At 38.6% G+C, this 17,679-nt stretch overlaps 1 protein-coding gene across 6 annotated transcripts in view; it reads left to right on the forward strand.

Moving 5' to 3' along the window:
* Positions 1-17,679, forward strand: part of PIK3CB (phosphatidylinositol-4,5-bisphosphate 3-kinase catalytic subunit beta) — an 82,668-nt gene that overhangs the window by 45,927 nt on the left and 19,062 nt on the right. For all 6 annotated transcript variants that reach the window (XM_057377498.1, XM_057377494.1, XM_057377496.1 and 3 more), the window contains 9 exons: positions 4,900-5,085; positions 6,095-6,320; positions 8,190-8,413; positions 11,103-11,285; positions 11,530-11,700; positions 12,546-12,623; positions 15,170-15,421; positions 15,744-15,840; positions 16,629-16,759. In XM_057377498.1, the coding sequence (XP_057233481.1) occupies positions 4,933-5,085; positions 6,095-6,320; positions 8,190-8,413; positions 11,103-11,285; positions 11,530-11,700; positions 12,546-12,623; positions 15,170-15,421; positions 15,744-15,840; positions 16,629-16,759 (1,515 nt within the window). In that variant the 5' untranslated portion in view covers positions 4,900-4,932. The remainder of the gene's footprint in view (positions 1-4,899; positions 5,086-6,094; positions 6,321-8,189; positions 8,414-11,102; positions 11,286-11,529; positions 11,701-12,545; positions 12,624-15,169; positions 15,422-15,743; positions 15,841-16,628; positions 16,760-17,679) is intronic.

A 17,679-nucleotide genomic window follows, 5' to 3' on the forward strand; every position in this document is an offset into this window, starting at 1 on the left:
CAGCACTGAAGAGGGGAGAAGGTTGAGCTGGTGCCTGAAGTGGCCCTGTCACAGCCTGTGGAGGTCCTGGGCAGTGCTCAGACACTGCCCCGGGCTGTGGAACAGCTCCTGGGAATTTGGTACAGACTGAGGAACAGATGAAGATGGAGTTCTACAGAGCCATGGACTGGCACTGATCTGATGTATACATTTGACTTTAATGTCTTCAGAAGAAGTCAGACTTTTTCAATTTTTTAAAAACTTTTTTCAAAGTGCCATCTAAGATTCATAGGACACAAGTCTTCCTGGATATTCAGACTCCTTTTCCATCCTTCTACTAGGTTCTTTTCCCTTGTTTGTTCTCAAATATTTCATTTATAGCTTTCTCATCTTTTTGTAGTACTAGATGTTTACATAGTTAGAAAAACGATTACAATGATTGTTTTGTGTAAGCGTTTGATATTTCTCCTACTTAGACTACGTGATATGCTGCTGCTGTTTCCTAGAAAATGACTGTGGTCAGATTGTCATCTCATCTGTTCTGGGCAGTGAGATACTGTTGAAACACTGTTCTTGTGTGTCTGGGTGGGGTGGCCCTTTTCACTACTGCAAGACTTTTTTTTTGGCCCCTTGACTGCCACATGACAGAGCAAGCAGTAGATAAAGAGCTGTATTGTTCACAGTGAGGATCATCTTGGATKTGGTACTCAACAGTTGTAACAACTTATTACACAAAGCAAAAATCTGGATAAGCAAAGTGCCCATAGTTTTTGCATATCCAAAACAAGTTAGCTTCTGATATTTGTCCTTTATGTAAATATCCATGGTTTTAGTGAAAAGAACAGTAAATCTAGTTTTATATTTAACTTGAAGAGCTGTAGATATTTCTGGTCCTGTAAAATGCACCTGTGTTTAGAAGAGGTGGTGTAAAAGAAACTTATTTCTTAAGGAAAATTACTTTTTAATGTATGAGTGATCCTCCCCTCTGACTTTTTGCCATCTGTTTGGGATGATAGCATACTGATTTCATCCTGAGAGAACTCTGACCRCATTTCAGGGATTGCTGACATCATTTCAGCTTTTCTAAAGAATTCTCCAAAGATGAGATTTTCTTGGTGATCAGAATAAATACTATGAGAGATAACAGGGCATCAATATTTTCCTCTAACATCACATTATATATGTGTTTATATTTACCACTTTCTTTACWGCTACTCTTGCTTGTGTTTTATTAGTATTCTTCTGGATTATACATCAAGATAAAACATTGGATGTTGCATTGGATTTTATGCTGATGTTCTTTTAACAACAGGAAAACAGACCTCAAAGGATGAGTGATAGGGGATTTGTGGTGAGTTCACCAGTAAAGGATTTAATGATGTAGTGTGAGTTTTCATAATTGCTGCATTCTTCAAAAAGTTGGTTTTAGAACTTATCTGACACAGATAAACGTTGAGTGTTGATGACAATCCAAGTGKATTTGGTACTTTTTAATGTCTAAGTCTTTTGCTGATATGATAAATTATTTTCAAAGGCGAGTTCATTTTAGTCCATGTCTCATTTTTTGCAGTGCTCCAGACAGGCTCTTTTTCTCTGAGTGTGTTCTTGGRCAGCTCTTAATTTCAGGAAAACCTTACAAACCCTTTTTCATGCTTCTTTGTCCTATGTATCTCCTTGGCTGGCACTCTTTAATGTCAGATATTTGCACCTTCTGTGTTTAATTCTTGTACATGTGCAAGGTAATGGCTCAGCACAGGTAAAATTGATTKCAGCAGCTCTTGCAGCAGTGCTGTGAAGTGTTTGCAACTGGGTGATCCTGGGCTCTCAGTGATGTCCTGAAGCTGTCACGATGGATTTGWACTTGGCACAAGATAGTGTTGCCTGTCTTCTCAGGAAAATGTGTGGGTGGTTTAGTGAGAGAACATAGCCCCAGTTTGTGACCACATATTCTGAAGTCACACTGATCCTTTAGCCTAAAGAATAAGTCTGTAACTCTTGGGGATGTTCTGAATGCCWGGGTTTTGTTAACTGGTACTATGAGGCGTTCCAGTGGTTCTGCTGGTGGCTGACACTTGCTAGAAGTGTTGCCTGTATTTTGTTTTTTCCATACTAGTTTTGTACTTTCTCTGTATAGTTCAGGACACATGGTTCTAGTTCTGTGTTTTGGCTGGGGGGACAAGAATGAGTGGGGGGGAAATTAGCAATGATTTTAAGAACTCACATAAAAGTATCTGTAGCTTACTGTTGACTGTCATCTGTGTTTAAACCATTTTAGAAGAAACAGTCTACTTCTAGTAGCCCTTTTTCCCCTCCTTTTTGTTTGTTTTTTCCTTTTTTTCCTTTCCCAGTGGTCTCATTCATTAAATGATGAGAGATGCTTTTGTTGGGGGTGAGAGGAAAGCTAGGAGGTGTCTTGGCTTCTGGTATAAGGCTGTTAGCACCAGAGCAAAGTCTTCTGTCTGCCTAGACATGGCAAGACCTTTAAAAACCAAAACAGCAGCACCCAGTTGAGTAATCTTGTTGTTGGGCTGCTTCTTTGGGTACATTATATCAACAAACACCAAATGTTTAAAAATGTTAAATTTTCTTGTTCTGCAGATGTCTTACTCATTTGTGTTCCAGTTATTTCCATTAATACAAGCAGCAGAGTCAGAACTGCTGGTATATTAAAATGTCAGTTCAGCAGTTTACRATAGAGAGAGTGAATGTGTGCACACACATCTATGAAATTTTCAGGTTAAAGTTTTAAGAAAATTTACACTTTACATGTGGAGGTTTGAATGCTTTCTGTGAGTGCTAGCTGTGACATAGAAAAGCATTTTGTTTTTGGCTTTGCTGCTGTGAAATTCAGTCATCGATTGGACACTTGAGTAACCAAGGTTAAGTACTGGTTTAATTGCTTCCTTCTTTTGTATGCAAAGTTGTTGTTACTGTGACRGTGGGCAGGAATAGCTATGAGGTGAACAGCCTGAAATAGCCTTTTATTATTATTTTAATTGTTGTTTTTTTCCTTTAGCTGGAAGTTGTTTCAAATGTCTCTGGTGTTGTTGCTCCCAGTCCAGATGGCTTTTTGCCTTTGTTTCAGTTCCTAGATGTGATATTGTTAGTCACTAGTGCCACCACACGTGTCACAGTTGGGGCCATGATTCATCCTCAGAGCTGTGGGTTGGCAATCTTGTGTTTCTCAGGATAAAAACTGGTTCTGTCTTGGCCCCGGTGATGTCAGCTCTTGGGGCAGAAACAGGGTGCTGCCTGCAAAACACACTGACCTGCTTCCTTGAGGAAGGAAATGTTAAGTAAGTGCCTGAAAGCAAGAATAGCTCCCCAGCGTGCCCACACTGGCGTGATGGCTGCTCTTCCCTTTTTAATTGAAAATGCAAATGGAATTTTAAAAGATTCTGGTGTCTGTGTTGGAAATTTCTAATTATAAACCAATAACTTAGAAGAACTTTATAACTCTCTGTGTTGTGTCTGGGCTGCAGGATATGGAGCAGCATTTTTGAGTCTTRCTTCTTTGAACATTTTAAACTCTCATTGATGCACTAAAGTGGTTTCAGCAATTGCAACTGTGAAAAACATCTGAAAGAGGATGAAAATAGAAATTAAATTAATAGAAATTGAATTAAAACAGGAATAAATTTTTAACCAAGTAACTACATAGAACAGATTTCCTTGCTGAGGTASCTCCCCACATAATAATTTGTAGAGGAAACAGCTCTTTATTTTAGCCTGATGACTACAGTAAATAAATGAAAATATACTATATGTGCATCCAAATACACAAAATTTATAGCATTATTATTTTTCGCTGACTGCTAATTTTGGTTACAACAGAATTGCAGCCAGGATTTTATGGGTACARGTAACTGGATGGAGGAAAAGGAATAGTATCCCATTAACATAGTAGCTTGTGGAAAATACACTGATTGGTTATCAGGAACATTCTATTTTTTTTTTTTGTTTGTTTGTTTGGGGGGATGATTTTTTGGGTTTTTTGTTGGTTGGGGTGACTTGTCTTTATTGAAGTGCTTTACAACAGTGTTTGCAATGCTTGCCATCCCTTTGGCAGCTGAAGAGCATGATCTGGATGAGGAGGAAGGTAAATACTTCAGTGAGTCATGGTTGAAGGGAAAACTCAGCTTTAGAGCGTGGTAATTAAAAAAAAAAAAAGAAATAAAGACGACTTGGAAGGTTAGAAAAACTGGTGATAGCATTAAAAGTGAATAAAAATGTCCTGAAATACAAAAGACAAGCAGTCAGCCAGTGTAGTGARCTGAAGGAGATCACAGACAGCATTTCCTCCTACCCTGCAGTGGATCTTGTTCACTCACTGGGTGGAGTTCATAGAGGATGATTGTTCTSTAAGGGTGAAAACAAATTGAGATAAGTGTCTTTAGAGGAAAATGTCACTTTCTAGTAGAGTTGAAGGTGTTTTTCCTGCTATTAATACTGACTTTCAGGTTGAATATATCCCTGGCCWCATTAGTGAACAACTAACAGGAAATTTGCAAAAAAATAAAAWAATGAAACTGCTCATGAGTTTTCATGTGAAATATTTCTTCATCCAAGAAGTTTACTTTGGTTCCGTTTTACACAGGTAAAGTTTTAGCAAGAGCCTGAAATGAATTCCTAACTTTGTTTCAGCTAACCTCTAATTAGTTTTTTCTCTTATTACTTTATTTTAATGATATAAACATCTCAACAATAATTTGCTTTGCCAAGCAAATACTTTCATTATATTAAATAACATTAATGAGTGAAACTATGCTTATGTGTTTGCAATACTGGTATTTGAGACCCCAGAGTTGTAAGCTGAGCTGTACTAAGCAGGCTTATGTAAACTTTCCAAAGACTTTAAAATGTGTGTCTAATTATAGAAGGTTAAGTATACTGAATTTTAGATTTTTTTTTTCCCCTAAGGCCATGTGGTTATGATATTATTGAGATTCCATAATGCCTCCTGCCGTGACAGACAGCCTTGACATCTGGGCAGTGGATTCACAGATTGGTGCTGATGGCTCAATATCTGTGGACTTCCTGTTGCCCACTGGAATCTACATCAACCTGGATGTCCCTCGAGATGCCACCATATCTCAGATTAAACAGGTAATACCGAATGGGTGGTTGACTCATGTTTGGAATGAGTGCTGTTTCTGATTTTTACCTGCCCTCTGGCAAATTCAGTAATGAATTTTAGCAGGCAYGAAAATAAGGTACTGAGGGCACGTGCCCAGCAGATTGATTGATAAAGAAGTGTGAGTATGTGGGGGTTAGCACTGGGGTTTGGAAATGGGGCTTCTTGGTGACAGTTACAGTTCAGCAGAGATTATTCTAATAGCTCTATATGAATATTTTGCTACTCTAAACCTTTTTGTGACACATTGCTAATCCATTGTTTGCTGCTCTAACATTTCTCTGATTRGTGTGTCTGATTAGATTTTTAGTGTAGAAGTCACAGATCATGCTCTCGCTTCTGTTGACTGACACCAAAGATAATTGCTTTAAAAACGATGTCTGCCACTTCTTAAAGGTTTTATACAAATTGGAGCAACACTTAAAATGTGAGGGCATATCCAAATCAAAGGGAGGGGAGAATGTAAGGAAGTGACCACTGACACTACAAAAGGATCTACTGACCTTTGATCAGATAATGGCCATGTGAGGACATTTAGAAAAATTACTGAGTAATTAAATAGTGAATGAATTACAACACAGGGCCACCTACTCCTAATAGAATCAGTGATTTTAAGTGATAAAGAATTTTTAAAACAAATGTGTAARTGACAACAATAAGGGACTTGTTTTCTTGATGCTTGTGGTACATGGAAACCTAACAGTCTATAAAAAGGTGCTGTTGATATTTAGCTGTTTTCCCAAGAAAAGGAATGTCCATCTCAATTASAGAGGCGTGTCCTGGAAATCACTCAAGATAGAGACTACAGATGAAAAAAGTTAATACACAATGATACATAGAGATAAAAATGAACCAAGTTAGCAAACATGTTTCTTTTAAGTTTTTTTGAGAACATAAATGGAAATAAAAGTTACCTTCAGTGCCCTAAGATACATCCATGTGTTCTGTTTTGTTTAATTTATTTCTTTGTTTTCATTGCAGCTGTTATGGAAGCAGGCACATTCCTATCCACTCTTTCATCTCCTTATGGAGATTGACTCTTACATGTTCTCATGTGTGAATCAGACTGCTGTACATGARGAATTAGAGGATGAAACACGGAGACTCTGTGATGTTAGACCCTTTCTTCCTGTCCTCAAGCTAGTCACAAGGAACTGTGATCCAGGAGAAAAGTTGGATTCCAAAATAGGTGTCCTTATAGGCAAAGGTAATTCCAATTAATTTATTTTTTAAAATGAGGGTCAACTTTGTTGTGTATGAAGGTCTTAATTGGGCCGAAAGTAGTGGAATTTTATTTTTTTTTAATTATATTAAGAATTCACTATTTCCCTTTGTCAAACAAATACTGATGTAGTTGGAAAGAATTTAAATACTCAAGATGAAACACATGAAAGTTGCTTAAAGCTACTGTCTGTATTGCATTYCAGCATTGTATTGTATTACTACATCAAAATTTTATTTTGTTAATKAGGAGAAAATAGATATCATTATTATTACTAAGTGATGAAAAGCATAAATTTGAGCAGTGTTATCACAAGTAACCTACCAGCAAACTGGATATGCAGAAGGAACTAGAAATTATTATGATTTTATTATACATGGTGTCTGAATTGGTTAACAATGATTGTTGTTTTTGCTCTCAATTGTGACACTGATTTTCATCAAACAATGTAAAGCTATTTTAAAAGTTTCACAGTAACTTATTCTTGATGTTATTTCAGAATTTTCAGCTTTTAAATCTACTCTGCTTGGTTATACAATCAAGATTGACAGGGTCATATGAGGTCATACCTCTTGTTTTAAAACAATGAACCATTGTTAGCTCTCTTATAAAGACTGCAGGTTTTGTTTAGATTTCAGCAGTACACTGTCTGCCTATTTGTTAGAGCTGACAATGGGAACWGTTGGTCAGTTTAACCATTCAGACAGATTCTGACAGATTCGGAGAGATTCACATTCTGGGATTGAATATTTGCCATATTAGAGCGGTGTGAGACCCTGCCTTGTGCACCCCCTATTCTGTACCTTAGCAGTGAAAAAAAGAAAAAAAAAAAGTGTTCCTGTCTGAGCTTCTAAACTTAGTSCTTTATTCTCAAAAGGTGCTGGGTGCTTTGTGTGATTTGGACAATGTCCTTCAAAGTTTAGGGGAAAAGAGAAGGTACTTCAGGACATGTAGGGCCTGCARGTGTCTAAAAAGTCACAGCTTTCATTGTATCATAGAAAGATGGGATGGTTTGGGTTGAAAGGGACCTTTTAAAGGTCATCTCATTCCACCCTCCTGCTGTGGACAGGGACATGTTCAACTAGACCAGGCTGCTCAGAGCCTCGTCCAATCTGACCTTGAATGTGTCCAGAATGGGGCATCCACCACCTCCCTGGGCAACTGGTACCAGTTCTTCTTCACCCTCCTTGTAAAAAATTCCTGCTTTATCTCTAATGTAAACCTACCCTCTTTTAATTTAGAAACTCCCCAGTACTTTCTTCTCCAGGCTGAGCACCCCCAGCTCTCTCAGCCTGTCTCCATAGCAGAGGTGTTCCAGCACTCTGAGCCTCTTTATGGCCTCCTCTGGACTCTCTCCAGCAGGTCCATGTTCTTCATTTGCTAGGGGCCCCAGAGTTGGTGCAGCACTGCAGGTGGGGTCTCACCAGAGCAGAACAGAGAATCCCCTCCCTTGCCCCCCTGCCCTCACTGCTTGTGTTGCAGCCCAGAACAGGCCTGGCTCTCTGGGCTCTGAGCTCACATTGCTGGGTCATGTCCAGCTCATCCATCAGCATCCCCAAGTCCTTCTGGGCAGGGCTGCTCTCCATCTGCTCATCCCCCAGCCTGTGTTGATACTGGGGGTTGCCCTCACCCATGTGCAACACTTTGCATTTGTTCTATTGAACCTCAGTGGGATTCCCATGTGCCCATTTCTTGARCTTGTCCAGGTCTCTCTGGATGGCATCCCATCCCTCAGGTGTGTCACTGCATCACTCAGCTTGGTGTCATCTCAAAATCAGCTGCAGGTGCCCTTGATCCCTTTGTTTATGTCATTAATGAAGCTATTAAACACCACTGGTCCTTGAWTTCTTTCAGGTCTCCATGAGTTCGATGCCTTACAAGACCCTGAAGTGAATGACTTCCGAGCTAAAATGCGGAGAATCAGTGAGGAGAAGATTCAGTCCCTTGTGGGGCTCTCCTGGATGGAGTGGCTGAAGCACACTTACCCTCCAGAACAGGAGCCTGTTATCCCAGAGAGCATCCAAGATAAGCTCTACAGTGGAAACCTTGTAGTGGCTGTTCATTTTGATAACTGCCAGGTAGGAATGGTTGTTCATCATCTTTCATGAACTGTTCTTGATCCAGATCTGAATTRGCATGGGATTGCTCAAGGATGTAAATGAAATAGAGCGCATATGTTATGGTGCTTGCTTTAAAATGCAAAACCTTTCACCAGAATCCTCAACTCTGGAAAGAAAGTGAGGATGTGAGCCCACCATTGAGAATCGAACTTCTAAAGACAATTTACAGTTCTACTTCAAAAGGCAAAGTATACAACTTGAATATTCTATATTGTTTCATATTAATTTAAATGTAAAACAAGATCCAAAGTTGTCAGGGCTTTTTTTTGACCAACTGTTCCTGTGTTGCTTCACTTACATTTGATTTTAAGCTCAGTCCATCAGGGATTGCTGGTAATTGGGAGGCACCTTATTCAACACGGTTGTTTGTGTGTGTGACTCACTGAACATCTTTTGGGTTGATCTGCTAATTAGATGGATAAATAAATTTTAGAAAATATAAAGGAAAGGAAATTAGTATTCCCTTTATTAGAAATGCACATAGAAAACTGAAACATTCTGACTTAGAGTTACMTTTTTGTTTAGACTAGCAAAATCATTGTTTATTTTTAAAATAAAACCTACTTTGGTTTCTACCAGGAAAACCCAAAATGTTTTAGCATGAGATTTTATGTTGGTGAAGTGGCTATGATTCTCCTTGAGTCCAGTATTCTCATTGCCCTCTTTTACAATCTCTTCTTTTGGATAACCATGACTAATCAGCATTGGAAACCTTAAAAATCTTGCAAGTGTGAATACATCAGGCCAGATTTGGTGTCCATCCCAGGTGCAAGATGCTGATTCTTTAATAATTCAGATGATTTTAGTTACAAAGCTGTACTATTTCGAGTACTATCCTTTCAAACTTTAAAGGTTAAAATGGTACACACATCTGCCTCTGGAAACACTAAATGCAGAGGTGAAAGCTAAATCTGGTGACCAGTAACACCAGCTGCTGTTGAATGTGTAGGTGTTTTATGATGAAACCTTTTCCAGTCCTCTTAAGCTTAACAGAGACCTTGTAGCTGTCCAGGAGTGAGATTATCTGTGTGTTTGTCAGCTCTTGATTAAATACTGCATCTATATGCATATGCTGACAGTACAAAARCAGTGCAAAAGTTCATGCTGGTGCAGAATGTATTTGCCTGCCACTATAATAGCTTAGGCTGCTGACATTTCAAATGTYTCAAATGCTTCTGCTGCCAGCTCTGACCTTCAGAGCTATTAACAGTTCAAATCTGAGCTGATTTTTAGAGCAGTAAACTCTGTTCAGACATTACTACTTGCACTGAGTCCTGGAGTCATCCCAGGAGAATGAAATAGGAAGGTATGGGGACTGTTGTGTTCTTTCAATTCGTTCAGCTGCAAGATTGAGAGAAAGAAATATTAAAGTACTTTTTGTCCGGGAGGTGTGAGTGAGCTGTAAGGGCTACATGGCTGTCTCTGGAGCAGGAGACACTGATCCCCATCTCTGTGACATATCTGTTAAGATCTGCATCTGGGAAGCAAGGCAGCTGTCAGAGCACCAGCTTCCTGGGAAGAAAASGTGTTATTCCCTGTTTACTCACCACCAGTTCTGAGAGGAGAAGAAAGCCTTTGCAATGAGGCAGCTTTCTGAAAGGGAGAAGCTGTCGTGAACCAGGCAGAAACTGAGAAAATACAGAATTAATTTTGTTTTACTTTGCAGATTTTGCTTGTTCCATTGGGGCAGCTTGGCTTCTTACCAGTCTATATAAATAAAGCACAAGTCAAAAGAATGTAAGCAGACAACACTTTGTATTTGTCAATAACTGAGTGTAGGATGCTTGCATCTTTAGAATTGTGTAAACAAAAAATAATGATTTTTTTTTTTTTTATTAAATAAAACAACAGAAGCCCAGGACTCCCTGAATCAACCTTTGCAAATAAACCTGTGCCAAGCACAACGTGGTAGATGAAGGGAGGTGAAAGATTTCACAGAAKATCTTGTACTTTGGGAACTTGCAATGAATTCAAATGTTCTTTTTAATTTACAAAAGGAAGTAACTTCTTACATTTATCTTTTTAGAACACATTAAAATTAGAGATACTTTGGAAATAGGCTGATAGCCTCCAAGGGTTTTGTTTAAAAAATTTCTTAGAAAATGCAGTCTTTCAATGTTGTGTTCAGAATGCTACAGGTGTTAGCTGGTGTTTCTCTTTCCTGCTCTCCTCCCAATGGGGTGGTAGTTTTCTACATAAATCACATTCAGTTTCTTCTGCTTTATTGCTTGAAGCTTTCTTTTTCTTCTGAGCTCAGTTATACTTAGAAAGAGGATAACTTTCTAGTGGCCAGAAAGAAGAAAAATTATCACATCTAGTACTGCTAAATACTTTGAAATGTATGCATGATTTATTGTTTCCCTCATTCATATTCCAAAATACRAGCTTCTAGATTCTAGAAGTCTTTAAATCACTGCTGAATCAAATAAAGATCTGTGTTTTTARAAGTACTTCTGATAATATAAAAGGTTGGGAATTGACATTTTACAGCTTTTAGGGTGYGATTGCCCTAAAGATATAGACTTTATGGTTAAAATAGTCAGAATTTGACTGTTATTATTTCTACCTGTGTTATTATTTGGTCTACAATTTGTGTGTCTGACTATGGCAAGTTTGACCTCCAGTATTCCTGTTTTTGTTTTGTTAGGATGTATTTAGTTTTCAGGTGTCTCCTAACATGAATCCCATCAAGCTGAAYGAGCTGGCAATCCGAAAACGTTTGACTATCCATGGAAAAGAAGATGAGGAAGTTGATCCTGCTGACTATGTGCTGCAAGTTAGTGGAAGGCTAGAATATGTTTTTGGTGATCACCCATTAATTCAGTTCCAGGTAYGTAAAGATTTTTGGAACTTGGCCTAGCAGTTCTGTGCTGCCTTGGCCAAAAGTGCTTCCTCCCATCCCATTACTGAATGGTAACACCTTCTTCCCTGTGTCAGCAGCCYTCTGCAGTTGTAAAATACATRTGCACCACTYCCTTTGTATCTTTGYAATGAATWCWTTGTTTCTTTGGTTTGRGAGYTGCTSTAGGAGTAGTCTCTGCTGGTTGATAATAACTGTTTTCCCTGGCTTTCAGTACATCCGCACCTGTGTGATGAACAGGACCCTTCCCCAGCTCACCCTGGTGGAGTGTTGCACCATAAAGAAGATGTGTGAGCAGGAGATGATTGCCATAGAAGCTGCCATAAACCGAAAATCCTCCAACCTTCCTCTTCCTCTGCCACCAAAAAAAACAAGAGCAACRACTGTAAGTTCATGGGGACAGTGTCTGGTACCCAAAGGGAGCAGTGACTCGTGGAATATAAATCACAGTGCCTGGAATTTGTGCTGTGACCACCGTAGTTCAGTGTAGGTCACTTGGGTCAGCTCAAAGCCTCCTGGTGCTTGGGAGGTTGACCTCAGAAATAGCAGACCTTGAGGCTTTTTGGAAACTTSTTACCTTCCCTTGCCTCATCCATCCTCCTCCTCTCCTTCCTGCCTGCCCTGCCATTGCTGTAGATTCTGCCTTTAATCCCAGCCCAGAGGAGCAGGGCTAATCTGTCAGCAGCAGCTGCAGGAGTTACTGCAGAGAGCAGGATTCTCCATCTCCCCTGCCATGCAYTGGCTCCACTCCCTTGGCAGCAGTGCTCTGGGCTCTCTTGTCCCAGCCCAGAGATCCTGTGTGCCATTGCCATTGCACTGATGGCAGCTTTGGCCATAATACACATCTGACTTTCTTCTAACCTGCTGCTTCCTYTGCTGTAACTTATGGCTTTACTGCACACTTATAACCTCGGTACTGTYACTCTAAGAAATGTGCACAGGTCCTTGCTCCATTACACACTCCAGTTAYTCAGAATGAACAATAAATTTGAAGGGTTATTCTGAACTATCACCAGGTAATAGTGATGTATGTTCTCACCCCCAGCTCTCTTTCAGCTGAGTTTTTGCTGTCTGCTCTTGTAACTATTCTTTAAGATTTCAAATTTATATATTTTAAAATGGGGTTTTTTTGTTTGTATTTGTGATTTTGCTTAAAATGTTTCGCTTGTAAAACAGGTCTCAATGTTACAGTGGTGAAGAATAAACTTGTATCTTTGTTTCTCTTCTCAGAGTGTGTGGGATATTTGCAACCCTTTCAAGATTGTTCTRTTAAAGGGTAATAAACTAAATACAGAAGAAAATGCCAAAGTGAGTAACTATGTCTATGTCTATTCTGTTCATCATTTTAATGATTTTCAATGCTAAATGAACCCAAAATCATATGGATTTCAGTTCAGTAAAAGTGTAATAAGGGTTTTTATTTATTCCAATTTTATTTATTCCAATTACTTTGGCAGCATTGGTTAAAATCTGGCTTTATTGCTAAGGTATTCCTTTATTGCCTGAAGTTGGGTATGTGCATTGGAACATTGCAATAATTGTGGCAATGTGACATAAGTGTTCATTGGTACTTGATTTTTTTTTAAAACATGGTGTCTGTAAAGTTCTGATATTGGTGTGAAATGAGCTTCTTTCAAATAGACTGTCATAAACACCTGACACAGGAGTAGATTAAATTAAATGCTTTTCAGTGCAACGTGAGTATTTTTTCTGTCCTGAATGTATTCTGCATGTCTAAACTTGGACTCTGTGCTTCTATACAATCTGTCTTTTATTTTCTACACATGAGGAACACAAAGAAAGCTGTAGTATCATTTCCTGTAAAAATATACATGACTGGGCTACTGACTGCTGTACAGACCACAAGTTGTTAACACRTGGGAACTTATTGCACAGCTACTTTAAGGCCTTACAAGACAATTGCATGTGACATAGAATGTTAAATTCCTTTATTTTGTTTAGTAATCAGTAAATTGTGTAGCCAGTCATGTAGATAAGGAAAATATCCAGCTAATATTGATATTTACTTTCTCATGCTTTAATTGGGATACTTGGTGCTTTTTTTTCATTCAAAACTCTTGTTGCAACCTCCATATGAATTAACAATCCTATGTTTTACTGCACAGATAAATGAGCCATAGCTGCATTTTACTRCTTGAGACACTGTGATTGTGGAAATGGAAGGCTGTAAAACCAGATGTTTCCTTCTTTGTTTAAAYCATTATTTAGCTAGTTCCAGTATCTTCTTAAGTCTGTGTTCTGTAGACTCTTCAGTTTTTAAAAGAAAAGAGAATGAAAAGATAAAGAGGATTTTGGAATAAACATAGCTATTGGGGGTTTTTAAGGTGTTTTTTTCCATGCTTAAGGAAGTGATTTTGATTAATTTCAGTGTTCTAATAGAGGGAAAACAATGAAAATATTTTCTGAGCTGGAGAAGAAACAAGAAAAATTGGCAGTTCTTTTATATTGTATTTGTACATATATATTTGTATTGCACCTGTGGACACCATGTAAATGTTATTTAGTATTTTGAATTCTTCTTAGTCTTGAAAAATTAAAAGTTCTGWGGTTAACCTAGAACAGGAATGAATGCAGTGACCCTGCAAACCTGTGCATGTTTCCCTGTGTTGTCTGTCTGCAGTGTTACAAAATTGTCACTATTGAGAACGTGTTTGTTTTCCAGTCCTGATTCTAAGGCTGTTTAATTCACTGCCATTGTTCCTTTAGTCCCATTGTGCTTTGGATCAAGCCAATATTCATCCATTTTTGCTGAAACCACCACCAARGTTCACAAATGCAGTGTTTGTAGTGGGAAACAAAACATTTGTCAGCTGGGTAGCACAGCCCCAATGTGAGCTGGGTTGGGGACATTCACCTAGAGCTCAAGTGACCTCACCCAGCAGTCTAACACCRATTTTCCAAATGCATGACCTTGGGAAGCACTTTTTTCTTGCTCTTTGGCTACCCAGTACACACCATTTCATTAGTAAAAGGGGCGTGTCAGGATGCAAAGGAAAAAATTGGGATCCAGGCCCTTACATTAACCATAGAATTAGAAAGGCAAATTATTTTCTAATCCAAAATCTGTATCAAATTTAATATCTCCCTCTTTCCTTTGCAGTGCTCAGAAATAATRTGATAGCTTACAGGGAATGTTGGGAATACTGATTAAGGAGCCTTGAGAACCTGAAACATCAGATCACTGTTACATGTTTAACTATAACATTGAGAACCTTTTGGTGTTGACAAAAGGATTACATATGTGGGTTTCTCTGTCTCTCTCACACTGGTATTTTGGAAGGCCAACTGAAAGAAGTTGGCATATTTCACTCTCCAATTTTCTGTGCATATATATTATTAAACAGAAATGAAGAAAGGAGACACAGCTTAGCATTGCCCTCTAATGAGTTTCACTTCAGTGCCAGTAACTCCAGCTTCTTTATCTGCTTGTCATTCTCCTTTCCTGATCCTTATTTTCACTGTTCAGGCTGCCTGGTTTTGTTGGTTTCTGGGTACTAAAGACAGAACAAATCTTGGAAATCATGTACATTGTCATTATTTTTACAGATGRCTTTTGATGTTAAGGTCAGCAGTGTTCCCTTTATACATTTTTAGAAATAGTTTAAATAAWAGTTGATCTTTTTCTTAAGCTKAAAAAAATCCCAMATTTTCTCATTTAAAAACACAAATTGCTTCTGTCTGGAGGTTTTAATTTGAATCCAGAAAATCAGTCTTTTTCATTCTGCTTAGTTATTTGTTTGATGACATCCACATATATATGTTCTGTATATTATTCTGTGCAGAATTCTGTAGGTTCTGTGACAAGCTTAAAATGTCTCATTTCTTTATGGCAGGTTCATGTTAGGGCTGGTCTTTTCCATGGTACYGAGCTCCTTTGTAAAACAGTTGTAAGCACTGAAATATCTGGGAGAAGTGACCACGTTTGGAATGAAGTGCTGGAGTTTGAAATCAATGTGTGTGATCTGCCAAGGATGGCAAGGCTCTGCTTTGCTGTTTATGCTGTGATGGATAAAATGAAAACTAAAAAGTCTACCAAGGCAATGAATACTTCCAAATACCAAACCATTAGGAAAGCAGGAAAAGTGGTAATTATTTCATTTGTTTTTCTTGTGTGTTCTCTGAATTATATCAAAATGAGCATCCAGAAATCCTTCCTTGTGCTCACTTTAGTGGTCAAGAGTGCAAAATGAAAAAAAAAAACCTATTAAAAAGAACATGTGTATTAAGAATGGCACATCATGATATGAAAACTTTTGATACTTCTCAGTGATTAACTGCTTTTCTGAAAGGTATCACCATTTGAAAAGAAACCCAAGCCACCCTCTCAATTTTATTATATTGTAGTGCTTGCTGTGCACTAATACCTGCTGGCATCAGTTTCCATGTAAAAATTCTTTCCTTTGACAGCATTATCCTGTAGCCTGGGTGAATACCATGGTGTTTGATTATAAAGGACATTTGAGGAATGGAGAACTGGTACTGCACAGCTGGTCATCATTTCCTGGTAAACCTCAACTTTTCAGATTTGGACTTTAAGCTCTGGAGAGTGTAGGATCCAATAGCAGAATATTTACTGTATGCATGTTCAACCTCCTTGTACTAATCTCTTTAGTCCTTGTATTTTTTATGTGGATAAATATRTCACATTTTCATCTCCTTCCTGAAAGTTTTGTTTATCAGGAAAGAGGAATAGCAAGAGTCTGCTTGGAAATTCTAAAAGTTTCATCTGTTATGGAAGGAAAACCACATAAAATAGTTGTGTGTTTCTATCTGGTGTTACTTACTTTTAAGGTGCAGTTTAGGTTTCATTTGGTCCCTGTGCTATACACCCCAAACTAAATAGATCAGCTGGGGTGTAGGCRATAGTATTTGCATCAGCCAAAGATGGGAATGAGAATTTTGTCTTCTTCCCTGATATTCAGGTCCATTAGTGAGTGTCTGGAAGCTCCATGTCACTCTGTCCATGTGATCCAGAGGCAGAGTGTGGGTCCTGCCTGCAGAAGATCACACTGGGATTTATTTCAGTACAGGGACAGCTCAGCTTCCCTTCCCTGTCAYGTTTACCGTGGAAAAAGAAAATGGGTTTCTCATTGGGTGATAATCCAACATTTGGGAATGTAGGAGGCAGTTTATGCTGGAAACACAGAGCATTGTTCTAATAGTGCTGTGCAGCAAAACGTGCTCTGTCCATTTTATAAATAAGTGATTTCTTACTATGTTTCTGCCTTTCAGATTTCTAAAATTTTAATGTGTGCTTGGCCTATAGTATTAATTGTTCTGTCTGWATTTCAGATGAACTTGAAGAAATGTTGAATCCCATGGGAACCGTCCAGACTAATCCTTACACTGAAAATGCAACAGCTTTGCACATTAGATTTCAGGAATATTCAAAACAGCCCATTAATTACCCTCCCTTTGATAAGGTAAGGTATGAMGAGAGGTCATGAATGCTATGTGAAAATAGCTGCTTCTTCTTTCTTTTCAAACTTTCTTTTCCAGTGAATTCTCCCTTTCCTGCCTTTTAGTCCCCATACTGTAGCTTGTTAAACTTATACCATATGAGTGAGGGGCAGTGCTTGATTTCTGGGYCTATTTTGAAAATGTGCACTTTTAAAAGTGGTCTGTACATGATCTTTTGAAGGTCAAAAGCAAATCAGTTTCCCATATGAATAATCTTACAAAAAGCTAAATTTAGCTGCTATTCTGGAAACCTTCAAACTGTKCTTGCCTGTGATCTATAAAGATCTGTTCTTCCTTGGTACAAATGTGTTACCCCCTCTTTGGGACACTGCCCTGTGAGCTCAGGTGCTTTAAAGGATAAATGGACTCTTAATGCTGTGTGCAGAGGGATTTCTGAAGGTCTGCTCTTGAACTGAATCCACTGAAGTTGCCCTACAGTTTTCTACAGATGAAGGCAAGAGCCTGTCTAGAAAGGAAGTGTATATTTGGAATACACGTGGTTATGTCTGTAGTGTGAAGGATAGATGGAAAGTTGTTCAGAAACTAGCAAAAAAGGCTGAGATCARGAAACGTGTAATAAAAGGCAAGTGTTGCTTGTTTTTGCCAAGAAAACAGAGAAGGAGATGCCAGATTTTTGTTTTAAGAAACATAATGTGCAAAAACAGATGATTTTTTTCGATCATATCATCAACCTGCTTGCACAGTAAGGAGCAATTTGGTGCTCAGGGAGCAGAAGTGCCTGGACCATGGATAAGAAACTTGTCTGAGACAGGAGCCATGTGTTGGGCTGGTCCATGGCCAGTGCTGCAGGCACATTGTGAGGCTTGGGGTTCACTCGAACAAAGCTGGGCTTGCAAAGACTTTGAAAGTTTATTTGCAAACA

The sequence above is a fragment of the Malurus melanocephalus genome, unplaced genomic scaffold (assembly GCF_030028575.1).
Source record: "Malurus melanocephalus ecotype Western Australia unplaced genomic scaffold, MMel_1.1 scaffold_317, whole genome shotgun sequence".
NCBI classification, from domain to species: Eukaryota; Metazoa; Chordata; class Aves; order Passeriformes; family Maluridae; genus Malurus; species Malurus melanocephalus.